The 10,651-nt window shown below is 52.4% G+C and overlaps 1 protein-coding gene across 1 annotated transcript; it reads left to right on the top strand.

The window, feature by feature from the left end:
- Positions 1–9,335: 9,335 nt before the first annotated feature.
- On the top strand, positions 9,336–10,340 carry LOC105556202 (uncharacterized protein PF11_0207-like). Its single transcript, XM_012003284.1, has one exon. The coding sequence runs from the start codon at positions 9,336–9,338 to the stop codon at positions 10,338–10,340; it is 1,005 nt and encodes a 334-aa protein (XP_011858674.1).
- Positions 10,341–10,651: the final 311 nt, after the last annotated feature.

Below are 10,651 nucleotides of genomic sequence, written 5' to 3'. Positions count from 1 at the left end.
AAGCTGTGCGATTGCTTTAGAGCAATTGTTAGATGATAAACATCCTGACTTTATAGACTGCGCTGCTACTGCAAGATTTTGCCGAATGTGTAACAATACTTTTGATTGCTTAAATTCAAGAAGTAAATTTGCTAATCATTTTAAGAAACCTTTAAATAAAAGTAGTGCTGCAAACATTTTCAATTTTTTTTCAGAGGCGATTTACTACTTTTCTAATATTAAAATATCCAAAAATGGACCTTTAATAATAAATACAAAAGCCAAAGCTGGATTCCTTGGATTCGTGATAAATATGACTAATTTAAAGAACTTGTTTCACGAGTACGTGGAGACTGGTTATTTAGAATATATACTCTCATACAAATTATCGCATATTGATTCGTAGAGGACTGGAAGGGCAGTGAATAGTAGGATTATTCGTAGAACACTGAATTATATTCTGGTTAACGATACAGGCGTTACTTCGTTAGTACAAGCACAGAATAAGTAAGAGAAAAAGAGGGACGCCTCGATGAAACAAAATAAATATAATGATGAATAAGTCCCTAGGCGTGACGTGCATGAAAAACGTAGCCGTTGGCGCATCGCTCAAGAGCGCGATATCCGAAGAGGGCGATTCTCAATACTCCCCCACGAGGCGACGTCGGCTGGAGATTACAGTCAGTCTAGGCCTTTATACCTAATAATCTGAGGCATTTCTCGTGTTTAGGACGTCGTAATCCCTTAGTGAGCACGTCCGCTGCCATTTTATCCGTTTGAAGATGTTCGATGGTGATGATCCCGTTTTTAAGTGCGTCACGAACATAGTGATGACGGACGTCGATGTGCTTTGTTCTAGAATGAAATGCGGGATTTTCAGCCAGTTTCTTGGCTCCGGTATTATCGCAAAGAATCTTGATCTCAGCCTTCTCCGGATGACCAAGTTCCAGCAGGAATCGTTTTAAATGTGTTGCCTCCTTAGCAGTTTCGGTAAGGGCCACGTACTCGGCTTCAACTGATGATAGAGCTGTCGTTTTTTGTTTTCTCGATGCTCATGTAATGGGACAGCCGCTCAAGGTAAAGACATATCCGGTGAAAGATCTTCGGTCCGTAGTGCAGTTTGCCCAGTCGGCGTCAACGTATCCCAGTGCAGGTTTTCCGGTCTTCTCGTAGGTGAGTCCTAGGTCAGGTCTTCCTTTTAGGTATCTCAGGACACGTTTGGCGGCTAACCAGTGGGTCGAGTCATGATTAGTGTTGAACTGACTAAGATAGTTCATTACATGAGCAATATCAAGTCTGGTGCACAGATCTCCAGATACATCAGGGAACCTATAAGTTCTTGATATTGGAAAGTTGCTCCCCCTTGTACCGTTGTATTCGGTTTCTGTAGCTTCGTATTAGGTTCGAGTGGGGTGCAAACAGGTTTCGCCGCCGACATCCCAAAACGCTTCAGTAGATTCGCAACGTATCCTTTTTGAGTAATCGTGATTCGCGAGTCGTTCCATGAGAATTCCATGCCGAGACAGTGTTTAAGTTGCCCCAAGCTCTTCATCTCAAATTTCTTCGATAGATGCTGGTACAATTCAGCTATCCTGGTCTGATTTCTGCAGGCGACCAGAATGTCGTCTACATAAGTTACGATCAGCATGACTTCCTCGCCTTGTCCCAGGTGGTAGACACAAGGATCTGCGTGAGTCCTCCTGGCACCGAATGCCAGTAAAGCTTTACTGAGTTCGTCATGCCAACATCTTCCCGCTTGTCTCAGGCCGTATATCGCTTTATTGAGGTGACAGACCTGGCCCTCGTCGTTTAGATCCGTGAGCATCTTTTCGGCTTTCTTGCGTATCTCGCTGTTACGTGGCTCGGTCTAGATAAGGTTCTTCAGCCCTTCGTGGATACCTTTCGGCGCCTCCAGGTAAACTCTTTCTTCCAGCTTAGCGTTTTCGTAACTGTGGTTATGTCGAAGTGCTCGATCGACATGTCGTGTTCTGCCGCGAGCGCTACCATCAGTCGGACGGATTCGACTCTCGAGACAGGAGCAAAGGCGTCATCGTAATCAATTCCGGGCTGCTGTGCAAATCCTTTTGCAACGATTCGCGCTTTTCGTCTTTCCAAAATCCCTTCTTGATTGAATTTATTTCGTAGGACGATTCTGCTACCTAGGATCTTCTCATTCAGAGGACGGGGCACAATCGTCCATGTATCGTTCTTGAGGATAGATTTAAGTTCGACCGTGATAGCGTCCAACCATTTGTCAGCGTCTGGACCTTGAGTTGCTTCGTCGAGCGAAGCCTCGCTCGAATATGCCATTTCCGTTATGAAGTCCGCGAAGTTATCATCGTGGAAGAGTCTTCTTGGTCTCCCCCTGCGACCGGTACGCTCGATGCGTGGCCTGCCTCTACCGCGCCTGACGGTTTGTGTCGCATCGTCGTGTTCGGCCTCCGTTAGAGATTCCTCGCTTGCCTCGTCCAAAGATTGGTTGGAAGGCGGTTCGTTTGCGATCGGCGCAGTCACTTCGATCGGAAATTCGATGTGCTCATTTTCCTGTCTTTCGGTTTCTTTCATGGAGTCTTCGTTTATTTCGCCATTGGGGGCGCATCTTCAGGGGTACGATCCATCACCCGGATGTCTCTGCTGATTACTATTTTTAGCTCATCTGGAATAAAAATTCGGAAACCTTTAGATACCTCGGAGTAACCTACAAAGATACCTTTGCGAGATTTGGCGTCCCATTTGTCTCCGTGCAGCTCCCTATTCATAACCATGACTTGACTTCCAAACACCTCGAATGTAGACACATCTGGTACTTGTCCGGTCCATCTTTCGTACGCAGTTCGTCCCTTGAGAGTACTGGAGGGGCACCTATTCCGGATGTGATTAACTGTGTTGATTGCCTCCGCCCACATAAATTTCGGCAGTGACGATTCGTGCAAGAGACAGCGCGCCATGTCCACCAAAGTCCGGTTTTTCCTTTCGGCCACTCCGTTCTGCTCAGGTGTATATGGGATCGATAGTCTTCGGCGAATCCCGTTCTCTTTTAAAAATGCATCGAAAGCTGAGTTAACGTACTCAGTGCCGTTATCGGACTGTAAGCATTTGATTCGCCTTCCGGTCAGGTTCTCTACCAGGGCCTTATATTCCTTGAAAGCTTGGAAGGCGTCGCTCTTCTTCCTCAGGAACCTCACCTCACTTCGCAACACTTGGAGGAATCGTCGATAAAGGTGATGAAGTAGCGCGATTTTCCCATTGATTCCGTCCGCATGGGTCCGCACACGTCGCTGTGGATGATGTCAAGCAGTTCCGTTCGTCGCTCGGATTTCTTGGGCAGTGGTTTCCTTGACATTTTTCCCATCGCACATGCCTCGCAGTTGTATTCATCGAAATCTCTTCCGATCTTCGGACCTTTTATTGCGCCTTCTTGCGTGCATTTTCTTAGATCTTCGAAATTTAAGTGACCCATTTTGCGATGCCAGATTACAGTTGATCGAAGTCCGGTGTCCTTTTCGTCGTTCCATTCCGCGTTCGCACTACTTTCGAGAGTTTTAGCTTCCAAGCAGTTTAGTCCGCTGCTCGTGCGGTCGGCCTTCAGTATTGCGTTCCAATTCTGGTCAACTACGGTGGCCTTTTCCTTCTCGAAAACGACTCTGAGACCTTTGTCACAAATCTTGCCGACTGATAACAAGTTTGTTCTCAGGTCCGGAACGTAAAGTGCTTCAGATAGCTTTACATTCCTTCTGCTTTCGTTGTCCTTCGTGGTGAACGTAACGGGCCCTTTTCCTTTCACTTTGGCGAAAGCGTTATTTGCGAGGTGGATTCTGCCATTGGTTTGTGTGGTTATTTCCATGGAGTAACCATTCTCGCTACACATGTGAGATGTGCAGCCGCTGTCCATACACCATGGTCGTTGACTTCCCCCCCCGTGGAGCGCCACCTTGTCGTGGTGGGGGGGCTTAGGCGGGCGTTCGGCCGGGAGCCGTCCGTGTGCCGTTTTTAGGCTCCGGCGGTTCCTTGGGTCGGGCGTCCGCTGACCAAGAGCGCTCCGCAAGACCCTCCGTAACTCATTGCACGCCGGTGTTCCGGCAGAGTTGCGGGGGGTGGCTCTCCCGGTGCTGGGTGGGACGTGGTCCTGTCCCAGCGGCGGGGGGGGGGGGGTTCGGGGCCCGACCCTGGGGGCACGTCCATGTCTGGGCGTGTCACTGGGTGGGCGGGTGAGAGAGGGGCCGGGCCCACAGTCATGTGGGCTCGGCAACGGATAACGCGGGCCGACACCCCCTGTGTCTCGGGGCGACGTCCTTTTGAGGACGTGCGTCTTGGCATGGGGGGCCGGTCCCGCCCATCCGTACCGAGGTGACGGGCTGCCGGGGCCGCTCGGACGTTTCCGAGGCGGGGCTCGGTGGCCCGGAGCCCTCCGGAGCCGCTGGGACGTACTCCCTGGCGGGGTCCGGGGGGTCGGAGGCGGGGGGCTGTCGCTGGGGTCGGGGGTGTCTTTCTCCCCTGGCTTGCGGCGGCAGTCCCACGGACGATGGGGCCTTCTAGGGGGTCACGTCCCTAGTTGTCCCTAGCCGGGGAGGTTCTTGCAAGGCCCCTTGCGTTCTGGCGAGGGCCTGTCCCGGCGCGAGAAGTGTGTTGCCGGTCGCCGCGGCGGGCAAGGTGGAGGGGGACGGGCCTCCCCCGACACCCCATCCGTCCGCGGGGCCCCCCGCGTGGCGGCACTCCTGCGGTGCCCGAGGGGTCGGAGCTTCGGGACCCCTGAAAGCCACTCTTTGGAGTGGTGAGTAGGGGGCTGGAGGCCAGTGTCGGTGTGCGCGTTTTCCCGCCGACCCGTGCCATATCCCAGCTCCCCGGGTGAACTCGGGGCCTCCCAAGTCTGGGAGGGGGGCATGCCCTGGCTGGGGCAGCCGCAGGAGTTAGTGGGATGAGACCGAGATGGCGACCATTAACAAAGTAACGGAGAAGAAGGACCCCAAACCCTCGACCTCAGCGGGGGGAGGAGGGAGAGGGGGCGCAGTCGAGAGTGGGAAGACGGCCGAGGTAGGTTGGAAGGAGGCCGATCGGATCCTCTCGGAGGATGAAAGGAGGGACAGGGAGGATTGGACCGCGTGGTGGTTACTCTACATGGAGGCACACACCTCCAAGCAGGAGGGGAGAGAGGGGTTCGAGAGCGATCTGCTGAATTGGCAGACTCTCACCCCCTTCGAAGCTGGAGGTAAGCTTCTTGCCTCGGCTGAAGATTGGCGTAGCTACTCCCTGGTGGAGGCGAACGAGGAGTGGTGGCGGCAAATGCCGGAGGAGGAGAGGGAGGAGCTGAACACCTTCGCCAAGGAGGTGTGTGTCGGAGCATTCCACCTGGCTGGAGAGCTGGCGGCCTCACGGGAACGGGAGGAAATTCTCGAGGAGGAGACCGTCAAGCTGAAGAATCTCCTCAAGGAGGCCTTGGCGGGCTTCGAGGAAAGCCGGACGGCCGACCTCGAGGCCAGGCAGAGGAATGAGGAAGAACGGAGGGCCCTGGAAGAGAGAGTAGAGCAGTTGGCGGCCCGACTGACGGAGGTCCAGAGGGACTTCCCCCCCGTGGCGAAGGCGAAGCCCGCCACGAGGGGGGTGTCCACGCAGACGGAGATGGAGAGTGCCCCTAACACCGAGGGTACTCTTCCGAGGACGCGACGCGAAGAGGAGGCGGGGATGCCGAATTGGGCGAGAGGCCTCAGGTTTGAGATCTCCCGAACCATGGGCACCCTCGACAGACGCTTGGAGGTCCTTGAGAGGCGGCTTGACGGCACTGCCGCCCAAGGAAGCCGAGGAGGGTTGCCTCCTAAGAAGAAAACGGAGGCGAACGAGATGGATAAGGGCAGGAAGCAAACTCCGGCCCTTCCGACTATAAAGAAGCCGGAGAGGAGTAGGCAGGCAGGACGTCTTCCGGCGGGAGGCAGCAGGGCAGCTGCAAAACCCCCGCGCAGCCCTCGGCAGACGGCTGCTGTCGCCATTACTGTCCCCAACGGGACAAAAGAGTCGTACGCCGCCGTCCTCCGGGCCGCAAGAGAGAAGGTGTCTCTCGACGACCTGGGGATGGCGGACGTGACGATGAGGAGAGCCGCCAATGGGGGCCTCCTACTGGAGGTCCCGGGCGATGACCGAGCGAGGGGGGCGGATACCCTCGCTAGAGAACTAGAGGGAGCCCTAAGGGGCACTGGGGCCAAAGTGTCCAGGCCAGGCAAAACCGCGGAGGTGCGGGTGTCGGGCCTGGACGATACGGTCTCTGAGGAGGACCTAATTAAGGCCATCTCGGAAGAGGCGGTATGCAGTCCGGGGGAGGTTAGCGTGCAAATGCTGCCTCGCTACCCCGGCAGGCAGATGGGCGTGGCATACGTGCGATGTCCTGCCGATGCCGCACGTGTGATTGCCACGAAGGGGAGAGTGAGGGCGGGTTTCGTCTGGGCGATTGTCCGGCCGGCGAAACCCCGCCCCCAGAGGTGCTACTGCTGCCTTGAGGAGGGGCACCTTGGGCAGCGGTGCACCAGCGGTGTTGACCGCAGCAGGCGGTGTTACCGCTGTGGTCTTGCGGGACACACCGCGAAGAGCTGTGCGGGTGAGCTCAATTGTCCGCTCTGTGCGGACTTGGGCATCCCCGCGAAACATAGGCTGGGCGGAGAGGGGTGCGGGAAGACTCCCCCCCCTAAAGGGCCGAGGCCCAGGGGGGACTTGACTCGCCCCCCAGTACGACCCCCCATAGGGGGGAAGAGGGACAGGGAGCCCGACTCTTTAGAGTCGGACTCCTCGTCGGGGGACACACTGGTGTTGTCCCCCAGGAAGGAGGTGCCGGCGTCAGCACTGCGACTCCCCATTAGACGTTTGAAGTCTGGGGAAGGGGACGATGCCGGCACTGGGGATGACTTAATGGAGGTCTCCCCATTGGAGTAAAGGCGGAGAGGGAGGCACCCTTCTCCACCCTCAACACACCTAGTGTGACGTGGTGTCAAGGGGGTAATTTTGGCGTCCAGGTCCCGCCGTAAGAATAGGCATGGGGTATCTCCTGCCTGTCGTAAAAGGCGACTAAAAGGAGACTAGCCGGGAAGTCCGTAAGGACCCCTGGCGGGCGGGCGTGGGCTGGAGACCCACGCCCGCCCTCCCCCGCAAGCAACTAGGGGGAGCGGCGAGGGGCTGGTGGCACCCTCGCCGCGGTGAAGGAGTCGGCCCTTTTCAGGGCCAGGGCCAGAAAAAATGGCCAGAGGAGTGCGCGACATTACGCGTGTGCGGGGGTCATCTGGAGCTTTGCGTAGTAGTCCCCGGATGACCCCCATAGAGCGCCTAGGCGGCCACCCCCGGTGGGTTTAGTGCGGTATGGCCTCCATTGCACTTCTGGCCCCGTGGGCTGTTAAGGCCCAGGGGCCAGGGAGGTCAGTCCCACATACCACCCGTCCCTCTCTCCAGGGGGGGCGGGTGATGATCCATAAAGGATTCCCCCGGGTCAACAAAAAAAAATGGTCGTTGACTTCGTGTTTCCTCGGACTTGGATCCCGTTTCTCGACGTTTCGGCTGTTCGTCGGAGCTTGCGCAAAGACAAAGGTCTTCCGCCGTTTTGGCGTCCTCTGAATTTTTGATCTTCATGCAATCAGAAGCTTTGTGACTCGGCTTCCGACATCTATGGCATATGTATTTAAATGGTTCTTTCTTTTGTGAGTTTGAGGTATTTGCCTCGTTCTTTCCTCCGTTGTCACTTTTTCCTCTGGTGGGCTTCTTCTTGTTGAAGTATTTCTTGGCGAACATTGCTGTCGACCTGCTCTCTCTTTCGTCGCTCTTTCTTGCATCGTTTTCCTCCATTATTTTGATCCGAAGGGTTTCCGGTGAGGGCAGTACGTCTCTAGATTCGATAGCGCAGCGAAAGTTAGCAAATGACGAGGGTAGGCTATGTAATAACATTACCGATAGTAGATCCGGGTTAATTTGAATATCCATTTCATTTAATTTGTCCACAGTGTCGAAAAAGGACAGTATGTGTTACCGTACGTCTTCTCCTTCGTGCATTCGGTGGTATGTGAGTTACTTAATCAATGTTGATTTTCTGGCGGGTCCGGTTGATTGGTAGATCGCCTGTAGTTTCGTCCATAGTTTTTGTGACGTGTTGCAGCCTTTTATTTGCTTCAATTCAGATGGTTTAATCCACAGGATAATTTCGGCCTTCGCCTTCTCGTCTTCGGCTTCCCATTTTCTAGCCTCTACCAGTGATTGAGCGTTGTCGGCGATGATTTCCGGCTTCGGTTTTTGTCCGTTTACATATCCCCATACCTCGCTTTTTATCAGGATTGCTTGCATCTGAATCTTCCACGTATCGTTTTCTCGATTCAGTTGCTTGATCCTCACAGTGTTCATTCCGGCCATGATTGCGTGTGACTCGTGTCGATTCTAACCTCGTTTTTGATTCCGAGATATTTTCCGCGCAGTGGACCGTATGTCCGTCTACTTTTTACCGTTTTTGGTCTGGGCCCATAGCCTATTGATTCGTAGAGGACTGGAAGGGCAGTGAATAGTAGGATTATTCGTAGAACACTGAATTATATTCTGGTTAACGATACAGGCGTTACTTCGTTAGTACAAGCACAGAATAAGTAAGAGAAAAAGAGGGACGCCTCGATGAAACAAAATAAATATAATGATGAATAAGTCCCTAGGCGTGACGTGCATGAAAAACGTAGCCGTTGGCGCATCGCTCAAGAGCGCGATATCCGAAGAGGGCGATTCTCAATATCGCAAGATCATTTGGAGATTTTTTTCTCATGCATACGATCCATGGGAGGATATAATAATAACCCGAACTCCATACAATTTGCATCGGCATACAAAAGATTGCTTCATCATAACGAAGTCAAATCATGTCATCAGCGCAAGCAAACTGTATTGCAATCAGTGATACTAATATTTTAACAGTGTCATCATCGGCCAAGAAATCATGTTTAGTACATGATGAGGTGGGACTTCCGTTTCCGGTGTGATCGAGAGTGACACGTGCGAGAATAGAGCGAGATTTGTGAAGGCGAGAGAGAGAGTGAGAGGAGCGAGGTGAGAGCGAGAGTGAGTGGAGGTGAGAGTGTGAAGGGAGAGGGACGAAGGGAGAGGAGGGAGATAAAGGGCGGATAGAAAGGGATTCGGGAGAAGAGAAGATAGGAGAGAACGAAAGGAGACAGGTTAGGGCACGGAACAAGAAACGCAGAGAGAGGTAGTGGGAGTGGTAGGAGCGGCGGCGGGCGCGAGCGCCGGAAGGCATAGAATAGGAAGAGCGCAGAAGGGAAACTGGATAGGGAGAACGGGTAGTACAGGCGGGCCATAGAGTAAGAGTAGAGAAGGAATAGGGAGGGGACCTAGAAATGGAAGATAAAGGCGGGGAGAGTCAGGAAGATAGAATAGAATTAGAGAGAATAAAGAGAATAAAAGAAAAGGGAAGAAGCGGGAGTACAGGAACATTAGAGGAAATATGGAAAAGGAAGAGAGCGGAGTTAGATAGTAGTGGAGGGGAGGATATATTCAGGAAGAGTAGGAAAACAGTGAGATTGCCGAAGGAGAGGGTAGGGGAAGGAGAGAATGGTTTAGAGGAAGTGTTAAGGGAGATGATGAAGGAGCTGAGGAGGGAGGTAAGGGAAGATAGCAGAAAGATGATAGAAGAGTTGAAAGAAGAATTTAGAGAGAGGGAGAGGAAGGCAAGAGAAGAAAGAGAGGAAATAATAAGAGAAGGGAGAGATCGAATGAAGAGGTGGATGGAGGAGAAAGAGGAGATGAAGAAGCACATAGAAAGGATAGAGACAAAAATGGAAGAGATGCAGGCGAAGGTCCAAGGATCGAATGGAAACGGAGGAGAAGTAAACGAAGAGGTGAAGAGGATGGAAGGGAAGATGAGAGGTATAGAGATAAGACTGGAAAGGGTGGAGAGAGAAAAGAGAAGGAAGAATATAGTAGTAAGAGGGATAAGAGGCAGAAAGGAGAAAGTAGAGGCAGAGATTAAGAGAATAATGAAAGATAATGGAATAAGAGAGGAAGGGTCGGAAATCAAAAGGATAGAAGAAGGAAAAGAAGGAGAAGTAAAATTAGCAGTGGTAAGGATAGAAGAATTGGAGAAGAAGAAGAGACTGATGAGAGAAAGAAGAAAGATAGGAGAAAAGGGAATAAGAATCGAAGATGATCTAACGTGGAAGCAAAGAAGGATGAGATGGAAATTGGAAGAGATAGCAAGAAAGGAAAAAGAAAATGGTAGAAGAGTGTGGCTAAGATACGGACGGATAGAAGGGATATGGTGGAGGTGGGATGAGGAAGAAGAAGTATTAAAGGACCGAGAAGGGATGGTATGGAAAGAGAAGGGGGGCGAAGAAATGAGTTAAGGGGGGAGAGAGAGGAAGAGAAGAGGAGATACGAGACAGAGAGGATGAAGAAAGGAGGAGAGGGGAGGAGATACAATAGAGGTAAAGAAAGAAAGGAAAGAGGGGGGAGAGTGGAAGAAGAGGAGAGAAGGGAGGTAAGAGATAGAGTGAAGAAGATACAAAGAGGAGCCAGGGAGGAGGAGGAGCAAGAAATAGAGAAAGGTAAGGGGGAAGAGGAGGAAGTAGACAGGATTAGAAGTGAAGAGGGAGAGAGCATAAAAATAGCATTTTGGAACGTAGCAGGTCTGAATAATAAAGACAGAGAATTCTGG

Source organism: Vollenhovia emeryi, unplaced genomic scaffold, assembly GCF_000949405.1.
Source record: "Vollenhovia emeryi isolate VEMERY1.0 unplaced genomic scaffold, V.emery_V1.0 DF940228.1, whole genome shotgun sequence".
In the NCBI taxonomy this organism is placed as follows: domain Eukaryota; kingdom Metazoa; phylum Arthropoda; class Insecta; order Hymenoptera; family Formicidae; genus Vollenhovia; species Vollenhovia emeryi.
This window is presented reverse-complemented; position numbering and strand designations above follow the sequence as displayed.